Source organism: Ursus americanus, chromosome 4 (genome assembly GCF_024610735.1).
Source record: "Ursus americanus isolate L20-20 chromosome 4, mUrsAme1.1.p, whole genome shotgun sequence".
Classification (NCBI taxonomy): Eukaryota; Metazoa; Chordata; class Mammalia; order Carnivora; family Ursidae; genus Ursus; species Ursus americanus.
Genome location: NC_142130.1, coordinates 34918305 through 34936359, shown reverse-complemented (window position 1 = coordinate 34936359; position 18055 = coordinate 34918305). Strand labels below are relative to the sequence as shown.

Below are 18055 nucleotides of genomic sequence, written 5' to 3'. Positions count from 1 at the left end.
CTGTCCCCCACCCTCTCCTCTCTGCCCACCGCCACCCAGCTCCTTCACCAGACTCTGCTCTGGACGGAGACCTGGAAGCAGACCCAGGCTGGCGCCCCCCCCCCCCACCGTTCCTACCTCTTCTTTTCTCCCTCTCTTCACCCCACATGGGGAGGAACCCTTGTTAGCAATTCTTGGTTCAGTCCTGGTCTCCAGGCTGAGAAGGTTGGTGGGGTGACTCCAGGGAAGGGGGCATAGCATCTGGGACTCCCTGGGCAGCCCTGTCCAGCTGTCTGACCTCCGGTGATCACTGTGTCAGGGGCACTCGTGGGGGCAGCTCCTCTGAAGGCATAACTGTAGCCCAGCTCCCTAGCACAGCAAGGGTAGTGAGACCACCTCCTGAAAGACCCCCCAGTGAACCCTCTCATCTCACACCCCAGCAAGAGCTGGTGATGTCGCTGTGCTGCCAGCTGGCTTAATTTTTAAAGAAATATTTTTTTATTTCAAGACTCTCAAGTGAGATATGTTATTATAGAAAAACTTAAAAATATATTTAAACAAAAGGAAAACCCTTCTCTCTTCCCCACCCAAAGATAATGTGTTGTGATATTTTGGTAAATTTCCTTCCAGTTCCTCGCCCCCTCCTCCCCCCATGTACCCAGCTCCGAGTTTGGTTTTCCCTGTGACAGGTGTTTTAAGTCTTTACCAGTTTTGTCCCATATCCTGGTGGCTGGCAGTGTTCCCACCTTTCCTGCTTCCTGGCACCCACCTCTTCCTGGGCCTTCCTGTTGGCTGCTCAGGGCTTGTGTGTGGCTAAGTGTAGAAGAATGAGCTTGGAGCCGGCCTTGCTAACCCTCTGGATGACTTTCTGAAGCCCAGGAGAGAGGAGCCCAGATCCTCCCCCCCCCGCCCCCCGCCAAGAGTGGCTGGCCACCGGCCACTGGGTGAGTCCAGGTGGAGACTTCGGGGTCTGAGTGTGCAAGGACTCGGGGGTAGGTGCGTTGATTGCATCAGGTGTGCCCCCTTGTGCTCCCACTGGCTACGTTTCTCACTCTTCTCTCTGTAGGTTTCGTGCTCCTGCGTTGGGCTTGGTAGTCTCTTTTGACTGAGCCACTTGTTTCTGCCTGTGTATTTTTATTTCAACCAGAAGTGAACTGAGCGCAATCACAAAGTTTTCTTGACTTGTAATGCTTATTGCATCTTCTTATCTACGCACGGGCACCTACCTCAGATAAGGGTCTGGTTTGTGTGAACTTCCCAGTCTGGAGAGTTCAGGAAATCAGAGTCGCAGGATTGGAAGGGAATAGAAACCTCGGTGAATCTGTCCCTGGCAGTTTGCCTTGTGATGTTTGCATTACCTCCAGATGTAGTTACCTCAGTCTAACTGAAACACCTCGGAGAACAAGGCCCTGACTCATGTCGGGGTCACCTCCTCCTGCTTGAACGATTTCTGGATTTCAGTCCTACATGATATCTAGGAACATTCCGGTAGTAAAGTATCTTACCCTGGAGCATTATCTGTCTAGATGTACCTGAGAGATAAAGCAAGGCCTCCATGTACACTGTCTTGTGGATGTTTGAGGTCAAGTTGGCTGCTTAAGCTCTAGAGCGGGTAAGTGGAGGATATGGGGCTCAAACCCAGCTCTCTGACTGCCAGCGTGGCTCTCTCCCTCTCATCTGTTGTGGATAGAAGGTTCTTACGTCCAGGGGCTGAAGCTTCCTTCTCTGGAGCGCCTGCTTGTTGGCACTGCTTCTCTTCTTCAGAGCCGCAGAAAATAAACGCTCGTTTCTCTTCCCGACGCAGTCTGAAGTACTCGAAGATAGCTGTTGCGTTGCCCACGTCTCCTCTTCTCCAGGTTAAACACCTCCAGGCCCCTCAACCGTTCTTCTCTCATTTCATCATTTATTCAAAAAGCGTTTACTGGGTGTGCTGCGGGTTAGGTGCGGGAGGGGTCAGAGGGCTCCCTGGCCTTTAAGGAGACAGATGGTAAAAGGCATTAGTCGGGAATAGTGTTTGGCCACAGACTTCTACTCAGTCCTTCTCTTTGCAGTGAGCCCTCTTACCACGATGCCCAGCTTTGCAGCCCTCTCCAGAAAGTAAGCGGTTGTCTGCTGTGTGGGACAGGGGTGTTCACCTGGCTGGTAGCCTGAGGGCCAGGATCTGAGGGCCGAGCTGCTCAGGCCTTTGGTATATGCCCTTGTTTCCAGCCTCTGCCCCGGCCCTGCTTCCAGGTGTGGTGCCTTGGGGTCCTTCAGAGCCTTCGCCTTTGCTTTTGGTGTGGTTGTTGGGCCCCTGGCCCCTGTCCGCAACCCACACTTCAGGTCTCTGCCCTCTGTTTTGCTAGGTTGCCTTCCTAGCTTCTAAAATTGCACTGACCTCTTTTCCTCTCTTCACCATTGTCTTCTTCCCTGTTCTTTTTGCTCCTGTGGGTTCTTAGGTTTTTTAAGTCTTGTTCTGTTATTTTAGTGGTTTTAGAGTATGTTCTCTATGTTTAACTAGAAGTTTCTCAGGCGCTTTCATATGCTTGTACTGCAACTAAGCCGTGGCTTCTCTATTCTGTGCTCTCGTAGGATGTTTAAAAGTTATTTTAATTTCTGAATAGATTCCATTCACTTAATTAAAATAATTCCTTAAAAGTTACTTGAAAATTATACATTGGAAAGGCTCGCTTCCACCGGTTTCCTTCATCCTGTTTTACCTCCTACCCCCTCGAGGCAACAACTTTGATTAGTTCCTTTATGCAGATGCAAGCAAATGTGGATTACTATTTTTTATCTCTCCCTCCTTTATGCAGAACTTAGTACACTGTGGCCTGTTCTGTGTGTCCCAGTGGTCTGTCCACGTCAGTGCATCCAGAGCTTTTTTTGTTCTTCTCTATCGTGCTCAGCCCCCGTTGTGTGGATGGACTGCAGTTTATGTAACCATTTCCTACCAATCCGGCATGGCGGATCATCTGCAATGAACGCTTCGAACACACATAGTTCCGCACGTGTGCATTTGTACTGGAAAGATAAATCCCCTGAAGTGGAATCGGTGGTGTTTGGAGCCCAAGCATGGGAGCCTAGGTCTCCAGGTGTTGCTCTGGGACCATTGTCTGGCTAGTGACTCATCCCAAAGCATGATTTTGCTACCCGTGCCGTCTGACATTGGATGTACACGGGCTGGAAATGGCTTGCCTGCTTCCTGCTGCTTCCCTCTGCTTGGGCCCAGGGGGCCCTGCTGAGGCCACCAGCAGGGAGGGATTCTGAAGGTGACATTGAACCCGGGCTCTCCATGGGGTAGGGGTGGCCCCGCAGTGGGGGCGGCAGGTCCCATTGTGTCGGCCGTGTTCTCGCTCATGATTTCTAGCCCTGGCTGCCGGCCCTGTGCGGTGTTTTCTACTGTAGGCTCTCAAAGGCAGGAAACAATGGTTGTCCTTTCACATTTGTCATCCTAAAGGGTGTTTTCAGAGAGGCAATTAAGGGGCTCTGGCAAAGGTGCTTGTGGCAGCAAGCAGCTGGAGCTCGTGTCACGGGCAGCCTCGTCCTCCACTCTGGAGCGATAGAGGGCTCCTGCGGGCCTCTCCCGGAGCAGCTGGGGCCGCACGTAGCAGCCTGCCCTAGTCCCAGGGGGAAGCAGCCTCCCCGGAGCTTAGGTTTTCAGCCAGCAGGTGGGGAGTCGACATCTGGACTGACCTCCATGCCAGGCTCCCCCCCACTCTCTGCCTCTGGGAGAACTGGAGAACTTTGCTCCCGGTCTCTAGAAAGGATCAGTGACATCGTGTAGATGCTGTCAGGGTTAGGGTGCCCCCGACCTGGTTCCCTTTGGCCCCACTCTTCCTGCTTATGACCCTCCTCCCAGGCTGGTCAGTGAACGCGTTGCTCCACCCGTGTGGCAGCCCCCCTTCCCAGCCCCGGCCCCTTCCCCCACCCAGATTTGGTCTTTCTCAGACACTCGGCCTCTCTTTCCTCCTTACCACTGTGCATTCCCCTGCCTCCCCCCCACCCGGTCTTTCCTCTCCCCACTCTCTGCCCTTGCCTGTGGGGAGCTACTAAACACAACAGTGAGCTTTGCCAAAGGTCACTCTTTGTGGTTGCTATTTATTCTTGCTGGTTTGCTGAAAGTTTGAAAGCGCTTGAGATGCTCTCAAACCCCCAGATTCCTGGGAGGAAGGGGGATTTCTTGAGCTGCCTAGGGAGCTCTAGCTAAAAGCCACTGTTTGTGAGGAGACATTTGGCCGAGCACGTCTGGGGCTCTGCGGGACAGCGAGGTGGGCAGGGCCAGACCGCTGGCCCCCTGCTCCTCCCCTGCGCGGTTTCTGTGACCGTGGGGGCTATGGCCAGGGGGCTGGATTTCGGAAGGGCTGCCCAGGCCCCGGGCTTGCTCTGAGCTCTGCCTGTTTTTGGTCTTCCAGTCCACAGCCGCCACAGCCCCAGGCCCCCGAGACTCCCTGGGCAGATGAGGGCGGCTCCGTTTATCACCTGACCGACGAAGACTTTGACCAGTTTGTGAAGGAACACTCCTCTGTCCTCGTCATGTTCCACGCCCCATGTGAGTGGAACCTTGCTCCTCCTGCCACATCCTTTCCTCCCTGAGCGTAGGACGGGCACGGCTCTGGGACGCGAGTCCAGTGAGCACTTGCCCGGTGAATGCCTCCCCTGTGCCAGGATGCCCTGGTGCCAGGCGAGGTCCCCGCCCTCCCAGCGCACATAGTCCACCTGGCGTCACCATCAGAGAAGCACTGACGTTCTGATCAGGTCACAGGGTTCCTCAGTCCAACCACCTGCTGGGCCCGAGCGGCTTCCCCTAAGTCAGCACGAATCGGGAGACGCAAACGAATTTCCCAGGATTGGAGGAATGGGGACTGGAAGGGCCCTGAGATACCACCTAGAACAGTAGTCGCCCCTAATGTAGGTGGGGAAACTGAGGCCCCCAACAGGGCCTGTATCTTGCCCTGCAGCTGAGAGGGCACGGTGAGGCCAGGGCCAGAGCCTCAGATCCCCCAGCGCCTAGAATGCCTTCCTTCTGCTTCACCTGAAAGTTTCATCGCCTGAAGCAGCCACAGTGGGTCAAGGAAGGGAAGTGTGTGAATGTTGTAAAAGGCTTTTGCGGTAATGGCTGGAAGGCTGTGGCTCAGGATGTTTCTAGGCCAGTGTCCTCCCCATTCCCATGGACAATGGAAAATTGATTATAATTTGTTTCCAAGAGGGAGAAGGTTGCTCCCAGGGAGGTGAGCAAGGGGATGACAGCCTGGGGACGCAGAGTTCCTGGGAAAGGCGGGCCCACCCCCAGGGGTGAACAAGGTGGATCCTCAGGACCCTGGGACAGGGGTGTGTGTGTGGGGGGGTGCTGTCCTCTCAGAGCTTCTTGCCAGCTCTTTAGCCCGCTGATGGTAGGGAAGAGATCGTGAAGGAGAAAAACAAGCAAGAAGTAACTGCTTTGTAGATGAGTGCTGTAAACATCCAGTCCACGGAGGCACACTCAGCGAGGAGAATGGAGTATTCATCATTCCTGGCGTAGAGATCTTGATGCTAACAGTTGTGTATCACCCTGTGGTGGTAAAGTGGCTCCCCGTAGGGTCACCTCCTTTCATCTTACCCACAGTGCTGAAAGGCAAGGATGATGAGCCCCATTTTACAGATAAGGAGACTGTCGCACAGAAATGGCCCAAATTGTTCACTGCTCCGTGAGTGCAGTACTGCTGACCTCTGGTCTGCCCCCCCCCCCACCCTGCAGTATCGCACGGGTGTGGTTAGTCGGGAGCCACTCGTAAGCGGATCAGTCACTGCTAGCGAGTTCCCCAGCTCCTTTGTGAGAAGCGCCAAATTCTTGAGAGAATCCAAAGGAAGAGTCTTCCTGTGACCCTTCTTTTGAATTTTTAGAAAACTGACAAAACACCCAAAAAACGAAGTTTCAAGGAGTCTCCTGATTAAGGGCAACGATGGGGCCTTAGGAGCGCTTCACCCCCAGCCCTGCCCAGGCCTTAACGAGCACATCCCTGTGAGTGCGGGACCTGAAAAACTGCCCGCCGGCGAGCTCCACAGTGTCCACCTGGCTGATGTGTACTCTCCCCGCCCGTCTCAGGGCTGCTGGCAGAAGCCAGGCCAGCAGGAAGTTACGTTGCCTGTAGAGTTGGGATCAGTCCACCAGCATCCCTGTCCCAGCAGCGCGGGCAGATAGCGGCTGGCTGTCTTCGCTTCCTCCCTGGGAACTTGGCCCCTTGCAGCCTGACACAGTACAGAGCGGTTTGAGCAGTGGTTTGTGGTTTATGCATCTCACCGTGAAGCGTGTGTATCCCCTTTGGTGAATCCTGTATGTTGTCCAGAACAATATCTACCAGGTAGATGGGAGTTTCTTTGTCTGTGTTCTGCCTTGTAGTCTTAGGTGTGAGCAGCCCATTGTAGGAGCTGATGCTTGCAGGGTCTGGGGCCTGGGGCTCATCTGTAGTATCCCTCCTTTTCGCTTCCCCTCATAACTCACGCTCTTCCCTTCCTGAACCAGAAGGATCTCGTTCATCACTTCCTCCCTCCCCCACCCAAGGTCATCTGTGGGCACAGAGTAAGGGCTTAATGGATGAGAAACAAACCAATGAAGTTGTTCAGAGCTGCATTAGAGAAAGAGAACTAGGAACCAGATGGCAGCTTTTGTTTTCCACATCAGTCATTGTTACTAAGAAATATTTTGAAAGCCACCCCGCTCCATGTAGAGCCCTGTTGAGGGGGTTCTGATTTCAAACTTAGCAAATGGAGACATCTGAGGCTTCCGTTGGTGGGTGTCTGCCTGTGAGGAACCCTGTGTTCTCTGATGAGGTGCCTGCCAGCCCCCTGGCTGTGCGTGTGTGCACGCACATGTGTGGGTTTATTTCCGCTGGACTGACAGTGACAGGGATCGGGGTAAAAGCATGAGGTGAAGCTTCCTGTTAAAGCTCCCATTGAGGAACCTCTACACAGTCTCTCCGTATCCAGGAGCATGGTCTGTCACCTGGGAAGGGATGGAATGTGTGTGGCTTTTGAGAGAATTCGGAACCCAGGAGGGGACAGCTGGGAGCAGAGAGCTCTTGGCCGCCTACCTGTGCAACTCATGCTAGAGCCCTCCAGAGAACCCACGGTGGCTGTGAAACCACTTTTGTGGTGTTTGAGTGACCGGGAGAAAAGGACAAACGTCAGGGGGCCAGAGACTGGCAGTGCTGTCCTAGGTTTCCCAAGTGCATGAAAGGTGAATTCTGGAAATCACAGCAGTATGACAGTTTTCCGTCCCAGACCAAACAGGGAGTGGTTTAGAAACAGACCATATTGGAGACTTAGAAAAACAGGTTGGGATCTATCAACAGAGAGGAGCATAGTTCCTGCATGATTTCTGGACGTTGGTTTGTTTCTTGTGGCAGGATTACTGTACTGGGTTGATAAATTAGCATGTCTTTGTTTTATCAAAAGCGAGTCTCTGTTTTCCTGACTGTGGTGGGAGAAAGGGGTGGGGTGGGGCCAGCCTGACAGGAGCACCTTCTTGGTGCTGAATGACTATGAGTCGGGCTTGGTTCTGTCTGGAGGATGGTACTTGTGTTTTATTCAGTTTTGTTAAAACTATAAAAAACAAAGGCATGCTTCTAAATCTGCAAAGGTTAGAGCTGGAAGAAGGATAGCTAGCTAAAATATCGAACAATTGCATTTAAGATTTTTAAAGATGCCAACAGACTGAAATAGTAGGGCTCAAACCGAAAAGCTGAATTTATTTTTATGACTCTCTGGTAATTAAAGACGAATGCATGTACATTTTATAAAGGGATAATATGGGAAAATATAGAGAAGAAAATTCGCATTCGTGATACTGCCTGCCAGAGAGAGCCACAGTCCCTCTTTCCACTGTTATTTCTATGCACAGAGTATATGCTCCATGTCTGTTTCTTCCCGGGTTCTGCTCTGAAAGGCCAAGAAGAGAAAGGGTCTTCAGCTTTCCACCTGGCAGGTGCCTGCCCCTGGTGGGTGCTCCCTGGCACGTGTAGGTTCGAGGCAAAGTACTTGGTTCTGTGCCTAGAACTTCCGTGGGGTGCCTCTGGAGCTACACCCCTGGGTTCTTGGCAGGAAAGGCACACGGGCCCCTCGTTGTTGCATATCATCAACTGTCCGGTGGTCTGCTTCTTTACCGTCTTTTCCAGCTTTCCTGCCACCTACTTCCCACCTCAGCCTCTTCTCTCCCTTGCTCTTCGCTTCTAGCTGGAGCAGGTTAGAAACCTCACGTAGACCTTTCTGCATCCTCTACATCTGATGCCCGAGTCGTCACTGAGCAAAGAAGCACAGGCCCAGCACGGGGTGGCGGGGGGGGGGGGGGGGCTCCACGTACATGAGCCCCAATCCTGGCCCAGGTCACACCGAGGGAGCGATGGGAGCTGAGATTTACAGGCGGGTTTCCCCATGGACCTTGCCTTCCAGAATCAGGCTGAGCCTCCTGGGGAGGACAGTCTGGGGGTGAGCAGTGGTCTCTGAGAGGAGTGTGCGCACTGCACAGGGCAAGGTCAGAGCCTGGGCCTCACGTGGAGCCCTGGGGGCAGCCCTCCGTCGCTCAGCACTCCCCACTTTGTCATCCAGGGGGGCCTGGCATGGATGTGGGGGGCTGCAGCACCAGGCCCAGCCTGTGATGCCCCAGAGGACAAACACAGTGTCCACAGAGGGTGTGGCTCGGGACACGGACTAGTGCCACTGCGTGGGGCCTTTTGTTTCTTTCTGCAGCGTCCTGAGGGAGAAAAGTCGACTACACATTGTCACTCATCTTCTTGTCACTGTGTGTTTTGCTGCAGTAACGTCCTCCGGCTCCTCCTGCTCCATGTGCCTCCAGCCCTGGTTGGCCAGAGGAGGACACAGTGCTGTAATGATAATGCCTGAGTCCGCATCCCTCAGTGGGGCCGGCAGAAGGAACATGGGGGCTCCCATGGGAGCCCCCTGTCCCCCCATGTGCCCCTTCCCCATCCACCCCCTTTCCTTGGCAACAGGCCCAGGTGTTTTCTTTCATTCTTTATTTTATTTATTTTTTTTTTTGAGATTTTATTTATTTGAAAGAGCATGAGAGAGAGCATGAGCAGGGGAGGAGCAGAGGGAGAGGGAGAAGCAGGCTCCCCGCTGAGCAGGGAGCCCAGTGCAGGGCTCCATCCCAGGACCCCAAGATCATGACCCGAGCTGAAGGCAGATGCTCAGCCAACTGGGCCACCCAGGCGCCCCCAGATGTTTTCTGAGAAGTGTGTGCTGGAGGCTGCTGGGCCTGGCCTGCCTTCTTGGTGCTGGGCTGTCTCTTCAGATTCGGTGGCAGATCCCTTTCAGGCTCCAGATTTTCTGCTTCTTTATTTCTGTCTTATTCTCAAGTAATATGACCTTTGTAGAAAATCTAGAAAGTACAGAGAAGTATAAACGACAAGAGCTATAATCCTATTATCCAGAAGCAACCATTTTTCACTTGGTTTCTAGTTTCTTTTCTTTCCCCTTGTTTTTAATTTTTTTAAATTAACATATAGGTAATTGACTTATTTTTCTGACGTGTAGATTTGTGTAACCATCAGGCCATAAAACTCCTTCATGCTATCACTTTTATTTTTTAACTGCACGAATAATGTGAGGATAGTATTAACGGCGTCTTTGTTACTGGCAGTGCAAGTTTCAAGGGAGACGCAAGACTGTAGGGCAAATTGTGAAAGCCCCACTGCCCACCCTGTCCCCTGACCAGAGTTGAGCATTGCTTCCAGTCAGTATGTCTGTCCTTCTCCTTCTGTGCTTCTACCTAAATAAGTGTTTTCGTTTTGTTTTTTATGTAAATAGGATCATTTCCTGTCTTTTTTTCTGTGGCTTGCTTCTTTTCCCTGACCCGTGGGTCTTGAAGATGTTTCTGTGTACATGCAGGTGTTGGTGTGTAAAAATCTACCTTGATCTTTCTAACCATCGAATAGTATTTAATAATTGAGGTAGAGATTTAAATCGTTCCCCACTGATAGACATTTGCCGCCAGCCTTTGATTATTCAAACAATGCAACGAACATTTGTAAACATAGGTATTTGAGAACATGTCTAAATATTTATGACTAACTCCTGAAACTGCAGTTCTGGGCCACAGGATAAATGTGCTTGAGCTCCCTTAGGTACTGCCAGCTTCTCTCCGGAAAGCTTCCACCACCCCCTGCCGAGTGTGACAGAGCCTGTGCCCCAGCCATGTGTGACCCCGGCCGTGTGTAACAGAGCCTGTGCCCCGGCCGAGTGTGACAGAGCCTGTGCCCCGGCCGAGTGTGACAGAGCCTGTGTCCTGGCTGAGTGTGACAGAGCCTGCATCCCAGCCGAGTGTGACAGAGCCTGCGCCCTGGCTGTGTGTGACAGAGCCTGCACCCCAGCCAAGTGTGACAGAGCCTGCGTCCCGGCCGAGTGTGACAGAGCCTGTGCCCCTGCCGAGTGTGACCCTGGCCGTGTGTAACAGAGCCTGTGCCCCGGCCGGGTGTGACAGAGCCTGCGCCCCGGCCGAGTGTGACCCTGGCCGTGTGTGACAGAGCCTGCGCCCTGGCCGAGTGTGACAGAGCCTGCGCCCTGGCTGTGTGTGACCCCAGCTGTGTGTGACAGAGCCTGTGCCCTGGCTGTGTGTGACCCCAGCTGAGTGTGACAGAGCCTGCTCCCCGGCCATGTGTGGCAGAGCCTGCATCCCAGCCGAGTGTGACAGAGCCTGCACCCCGGCCGAGTGTGACAGAGCCTGCGCCCTGATGGTGCAGTGTCCTTTCATGTGCTAGTTAGTCTTCTGTGTGTCTTCTGCAAACCACCTATTCGTATCCTTTGTCCATTTTTCTACTGGGTTGTCTTTTTCTCTTTGAGCTGGAACTCTATACCAATGGATAGTCATCTTTATCTGTTTCCTGTGTTCCAGATGTTATCTTTGTAGTCTGTGGCCAACTTTAACTTTCTTTACGGTGCCTTTCATTGCACAAAAGCTTTACATTTTGTGTGGTCAAATAGTAAATAGAATATTTATGGGGCACTTGCTATGGATCAGGCATTTCTTCTAAGCACTTTCCATATACTAACTCATTTAATATTCACAACAAATCTTATGAGGTAGATATCATGATTATCCCCAGTTTACAGGTTAGGAAAGAAAGGCACCTAAAGGTCAAGAAACTGGCCAAAGGTCACTTAGCCAAAAAGGTAGAGCCAGGATTAAAACCTGCACCCCTGAGCCTTCTGCAAGCCTGCCTTTCCCCACCCTGACCTCTGGGATTCATGGCTTACTTGGGAAATCCACCCCTCAGATGTAAAACTAGTGCCCTCTATCTTGTTATAATATTTGTGTTTTTTTCATCTTGTTCTTTAATTCATCTGGATTCTTCATTCTGTTGTGCCAGATGGGAGGAAAGAATTTAATTTTATTTCTTTAAGTCCTTTTTTTCCATGCATGTTTTTCCTTTACATTTTTCTTAAGATTATCTTGTATTTTCTTAGGTTATTAAAAATGCTTTTCTATACATGCTTTTTGTGGTCACATAATATTCCATTGTATAATGGCACCATAAATTACTTAACCAGCACCATAATGTTGAAGGTTCAAGTTGTTTACCGTATTTCTGCATTATAAATCATACTGCAGAGAACGGTTTCATGCATAAATATTTGTCCACATGTCAGATTATTTCCTTAGGATAGAAGGCTGGAAGAAAAAATCTAAAAGCTTGTTATCTACATTTTCCACTAATATAAAGGAAGAAAAAAAAACACCCACTCTCTTTTTGCACAAGAAGAGGGCCGTGTGATGGATGGAGGCGTCTATCAGTGTGTGTCTGTCCCAGAGTATCTGTTGAGTGTCTAGGAGTCAGCTTTGTTGTGTAGACAGCTGGAAGCCTCGAAAGAGCCCTGAGGTCTCTGGGGGGCTCTTCCCAGTGTTAAAACATGAGTGTTCCTGCCAGCATCTGTAGGAGCCCCACTTCCCTGACATGCCCTCAGCCAGGTTCCAGGCAAGGCAGCAGAAATGTGGTTAGGAAAATCCAGGCTCCTATAGAGCCTCAGTAACGTAGGAGCTTTCCGGATTAATCTGGTCCCCTGGAAAATTCTGGTTCCAGGATCCAGGAAAGTCTCCGTAGCTGGTCTGCAATAAAATCATAGGTGTAATTAAAGTTAATGTAATCCAGAGGAATTGCAAAGCCTGGGGTTGACAGGAGGCTAACATTCCCCATAGCCGGGAAAGAGTGTGCTCGAGGAGTTGACATGCAGTCTCTATGCCAGGTCATGAAAATCGGCGTACGCGCACTTACACAGATGATAAAAACCCAACAAGGAAGTTTGGCAATAAAACTTAATGGCCTATCAAATCACAATCAGGACACTAAAACACAGTGGGCTGGAGTCCTGCTTCTGCTTTATAACCTCCTCGTCTGGCTGTCCTGCAGCCCACACCGCCAGGACATCCTGAAGGCCAGGCCCAGGATTCTGGGGCTGGGGTCAAGGCAGGCACACCCCCTGATCCACGGGTCTCCAGAATAGGTGGGTGCCACCAAGAGAGATGTTTGCTTGGCCACGTCTTTCTCCTCTTTGAGGCCTGGCCAGTCTCCTTGTCATAAACTCTCTTTACAAAAATTTATTGCTTAGCCTTCATATCTTGTGCAGGGAGCAGAGGGAATTGATGCTAGAAGCAAAAGCCAAGACTACTCTAGGGTATGAATGAGAAGCTATAGAACAGCATCAGTAGATGTTGGGGATTTCCAGAGATGTTTTCCAGACCTTGTAAAGAGCAGGAGAAGTGTATAAATGGTAGTGGGGAAGGGAGGGCACGTGCACAGTAACTGGCTTGGTTGCCAGTGATACTAAATAGAGGTGTTTAATCAAACCAGCAACTGTTCAGGTACAAGCATGACTCTTGCTCCAAGAGGGTTTAGTCCAGTTAAACCTTGTGTGCACAGGTATAAACCTGAACAAGAAAGCCATGAGGTTAATTCATCCAAAAAGCGTGTGGACTCTCATCCTCAGTACCAGGGATGTGACGGTGAGCTCGACAGACGGCGAGCCTGTAAGGAGCTTACATTCCATGTGGGTGGGCAGGCTCAAATAAGCAGATTACTCCCACGGTTTTGAGTACAGTTGAGAAAATAAACAGGATATTGGAAGAGAGCGTGTTGTGTGACGCTCCTCTGGGTTAGATGGTCAGAGGATTTCTCTGTGGAAATGAAATTTGAGCTAAAGCCTGAATGATATGAAGTGGTCAGCCATGCACAGACCTGGGGAAAGATCGTGTTCTGGGTAACCGTACGTGGAGATCCCTGAGGTAGAAATGAGCTTGGTCTGATAGAATGGAAAGAAGGCCACGGGCTGCAGAGCGGAGGACGGGTACGAGAGTCAGATGGTGTGCGGCTTGTGGCCATGGTGGAGTTTGGATTTTGCTCTACCTGTGATGGGAAGCCATTGCCAAGTTTTAACCTAGGGAGTTTGGTCTGATTGATGTCTTGAAAAGATGTCCTGGCTGCTTCTAATGATCAGAAGACAGCAATAGGACAGTCACAAGGCAGTCCAAAATCAAATGCCATGGAAATGTATGAATACGAAGTACTTTGTGAGTAGAAGAGGAGCGGGTGGTCTGGTGGGGTGGAATGAACTGAAGACTCAAAGCAGGGCCCAGAGCTTGGTGGGCACTGGGTGGAGAGGCTGGTCCAGCGGGGCAGCGGCTGTGGTGGTGAGGAGCGGGTGCTGGTGGACAGGAGAACTTTGCAGGAAAGGTGGGCTCATGTGGACACAGTGATGGGAACTCCAGCCAGAAATCCCACCTTAATCCCATTTTGGGGCCCAGGTTCATCACTTCATCTCCCAGAGCCGCCATTTCTGGCTCTAACGAGCTTTGTCTTGTCTGCCTCATTGGGGTGCCGAAGAAGGTGTGTGGGAGCCCAGTACCGAGGGCAAGTACTATTTATTATTTTACGGAGAGTCCTGGGAGACAGGGCTGGAAGTTCAGGAGAGAGGCATGAGTGCAAGCTCAGGAGTCTGGATGTTTCCTGGTGTATCTTCTCCCTCTCCCTCCTGTGTCCATGACCGACCCTTCCTCCCAGCAAGCCAGTTCTCATGCTCAGCGTCCGTCTCTGGCCACCACTGAGAGAAGCTGGCCAGTGATGTGGAGTCTATCTGCCACCTCAGCAGGGCAATGGCATCAAAGGGCCAGAACCTCATAAGGTTTGAAGGTGAATTTTCTCATCTTCAGGGGGCCTGCCATATTGACTGGGATATTTTGGAAAGACATCATGGTTTTCTGTCAGTGGCAATGGCTGGCTTTTCTTTGTCCTCCTTCCCCCACCGCCACTCCATCCCCCTGTCCACCTTGACTGTGGGCCCCTGCTGACACTGGCCTGACTGCAACATTCCTATCTTGTTTAGGGGAGAGGGAGGTCAGGGGTGCATCTCCCTGCCTTCCTGCCAGTTGGAGCCTTGAGCCCAGGTCCTTTTAGGCCTGCCCTGGCGTGCTCCCTTGTGTCTCCGGGGCTGAGTGGGTCTGACTCAGGCCACTCACTTCCTCCTCTCCAGGGCAGAATTCTTGGGTGACAGATAGCATCAGGGGCGCCTCTGAGCTTCCTTTTCTTGACTTGTCTACATGTGAGGCGAGCCTCCACCGCCCCAGTCAGGGAAGGCCAGCCTAGCAGCAGGAGAATGGGGCGGTTGGTACCTTGGGGCAGGTTACAGGGAGCTGTCAGCCTGGAGGTAGGCCTTGGGGGTAGGGGGATCCCTTTTTAAGAGTTCTGGAACCCCTTCGTTCCAACTGTAAGCTCCCAAAGAATGACTTATTCCTTTTATTTTAGTGAGAAGCCCCCCCAAAAGTTCATTTTAATATATTCCATGTTATGTTAGTAGAATCTTCCTGAGAATATCTCATTACGTGCATCAGTGTGAAAGGGTACCCGAGCCTGGACACCCATGGGGACAACTCTGTGCTCTTCTGCTCCACTCCCACGGAAAAGTGTATTTCTCGGAGTCAGGCCTCATCTGCCTTGGCTTTTAACCTGGGGTCTGTGAGCCAGTCAGGGGATTGGATCCCTATGAAGTGATACATAAATTTGGACTATATATGCATCAGCGTGGGAGAAGGGAAGAAGAAGCTTTATTAAATTCTCAAGACTGTCAGTGGCCCAGGAAGGCCCAGAACCCCAACCTGAGCCAAGGAAGACATTCTCCCTTTTGCTGTGGTGGGTAGCTGCGGTGTGCAGGGAATGTGGGGCAAGGCCGGACTGCGGGCTGCGTGTTTTCCGTCTGGGGGATGGTTCCGTGAAGTAGAAATAGCACTGTGTGCTCTGTATGCTTCATTCTGGCAGAAGGGTTTTTGTGGCTGTTGCTGAGAATCTGCAAGGAATCTGTGTATGAAATTGCTTCTTTGGGGAAAACACATTTTCAGTTCCAAGCAGCCAACTTATCAAAACAAAATAAAAAACCTTTGTAACCTGATGGCTTAGAAAGTAACAAATGGGTTATGATAGCCCTAAATGTTTCTATCTGCAAAATGACATTCTTAATGTTTCCATTTCATGACAACCTTGACACCCCTATGGTTCATGGGGTCCCGAGCGGGCTGTAGTCAGACCATGAGCCCATAGGTGTCCCTCGCGCTGGGGCCCGTTTGAGAAGGATCAGCATGCTGGTACAGCTGAGAATCGCAGCTGCTCCCTGCGCTGGATGCCATCAAGGACGTTCCATCCACTGATCATCTCATGGCTCCCGAGTGCTCTGTCCAGAGGAGGGGCTGGACAGCTCTCCGGCCTGGGAGCTAGATGGTCACTTACAGTTTCTGCTATCAGAGTGCATGGGGGGGGGGAATGCAGCATAGCCATGTGGAGCCCCTTGTCCCTAGAAGGGATGGGTGAGCAGGGACTGAGGAAGCTGGGGATGGGCAGGAGCGGAAGGGACATGTTTGTGTCCCGGTGCCACCCTGTGGATGAACTCTGCGGGAATGATCTGGAGGAGACAGGAACTTTTGCTCCAACCACATGCTCTGAAGGAAGCAGGAAAGCCCTTTGCATGGCTCAGTGGCTTCTAGAAGCTGTCGGAGGTCTCCTCTGCTAATACTGGAGTGTCTGCCTGCCTCCCTTTTTCCCAAGTCAGTTATGAGGATCGCGGTGCTGTCGGCTGCCACACAGCAGCACCCGCCACGAGAAGGCCGAGGTTTGCCCCTGCCTGCTGCTTAGCCTGCTTCCTGCCTGGAAAGGTGAACCTTGCTCTATGGGGCCTGAGCCAGTCTGGACCTCCTCGCTTCACAGCCCCTGCAGCATTAGAAGCCAGGAAGTACTCACTGCGAAAACGAAATCCACGTGCAAATGTCCTGACATCACCCATCAAAGTGCTCGTTTGCTTTTTAATGTGTCACATTTTATTATTTGTGACATTAGAGCATTTGTGTGGTGGTAAGGAGAGGGCAGAGCAGTCTTTATACCAAGAAAAAGGCATTTGGAAATGGCAAGCCAGATCCCTGTGCCTGTCATATCATACGTCCTCCCCTATGGGGACAACTGGAATGTATTCTTGCTTCCATGAATGCTCATTCCCAGCTCAAGGCGCAGACCCCCTTCTGCCCTGGACTGGGGGATGACGGGTAGTGGCCTGGTGCCTTAGTTTTCTCATCTATAAGATGGAGATAATATCAGCTTATACCTTGTAAGGCTGTCGTGAGGCTATAAAGCGCTTAGAGCAGTGCCTGGCACACAGGACGTGTGTGTGTGTGTGTGTGTGTGTGTGTGTGTGTGTGTGTGTGTGTGTGTGTATGTATACACACACATGTTTTTTATGTAGTTCGTTTTTTGTTTTTTTTTGTTTTTGTTTTTGTTTTTTTTTAAGATTTTATTTATTTATTCGACAGAGATAGAGACAGCCAGCGAGAGAGGGAACACAAGCAGGGGGAGTGGGAGAGGAAGAAGCAGGCTCATAGCAGAAGAGCCTGATGTGGGGCTCGATCCCAGATCGCCGGGATCACGCCCTGAGCCGAAGGCAGACGCTTAACCGCTGTGCCACCCAGGCGCCCCATTTCGTTTTTGCCTCTTACACTCCCTCCCCCTCCCCCACTGAGTGGACTAAGGAAAAGATTTCTTTCCTCTGCACTGGCGCTTCTTTTCTCCCAGGTACCCCCGGTGTCTGGGACTAGGCTGCAGCTGTCTTACAGAAGCAGGGGACATCACTGGAGCCTCCATGCCATGGGAGTGATTTCTCTTGATTTCCTCCCCCAGGGTGTGGACACTGTAAGAAAATGAAGCCAGAGTTTGAGAACGCAGCGGAAGTCCTCCACGGAGAAGCAGACGTAAGCTTCCTTTCCTTAGCCTCCCCCTACCATTTTCCTCGAAAGACTCAATGACATGGATCATCACAGTTGACTTTCCCCTGCAAGCTCCCGGAGGTCTGCAGTACTTCCTTGTCCCCAAGTACACGTGTCTTAGATCAGTGGGGACCCTACCAGGGATGGAGATGTGCAGAGAGACTCTAGGGTCATGTTCCCACACTGTCCATGTAGCCTCTGCCAGGTCATGGCTCTGGAGTGAAGCCCCAAATTCACCCTCTTTTCTCTGGGACCATGGCTATTGGGAACAGCCATAGTCTACACAGACTGATTGGTGGGGCAGATTTAAAAGTCTCATTTCAGCCCACAAATGAGAAATCACGAACATTCCAGTGGACATATCCTGGGGTTCTACGAGCCCAGGGAGCCAGCCAACCCCGTGAAATGCTGGCAGGTCCTGGGTGGGTTGGGGGCTGGCGTTGGGCTCCTCTTCTGCCAGCACTGCGTCTGAGGCTGTCATGCATGGTTGGCCTCTCCCCCATCCCAGAGCTCTGGTGTCCTTGCAGCTGTCGATGCCACTGTCAACAAGGCCCTGGCCGAGAGGTTCCACATCTCCGAGTTTCCTACACTGAAGTATTTTAAGAACGGAGAGAAATACGCAGTGCCTGCGCTCAGAACAAAGAAGAACTTTATTGAGTGGATGCGAAAGTAAGTGTGGCGGGCTCAGCACATCCTGACTCTGGCCGCCGGCCACTGGGGCTAGCCTCGAGGACGCAGAGTAACCCTTAGGGGCTGCTGACCTTGGCCCAGGGCCACGGGAGCCAAGGTGGACTTGACTTCCCCAGTTCTAGAGCC

General features: G+C 51.7%; 1 protein-coding gene across 1 annotated transcript in view; it reads left to right on the top strand.

Moving 5' to 3' along the window:
• Nucleotides 1–18055, top strand: part of PDIA5 (protein disulfide isomerase family A member 5) — a 91771-nt gene that overhangs the window by 59584 nt on the left and 14132 nt on the right. Inside the window, exons 11-13 of the mRNA XM_045812514.2 lie at nt 4374–4510; nt 17154–17224; nt 17748–17908. Coding sequence (XP_045668470.2) covers nt 4374–4510; nt 17154–17224; nt 17748–17908 — 369 coding nt within the window. The remainder of the gene's footprint in view (nt 1–4373; nt 4511–17153; nt 17225–17747; nt 17909–18055) is intronic.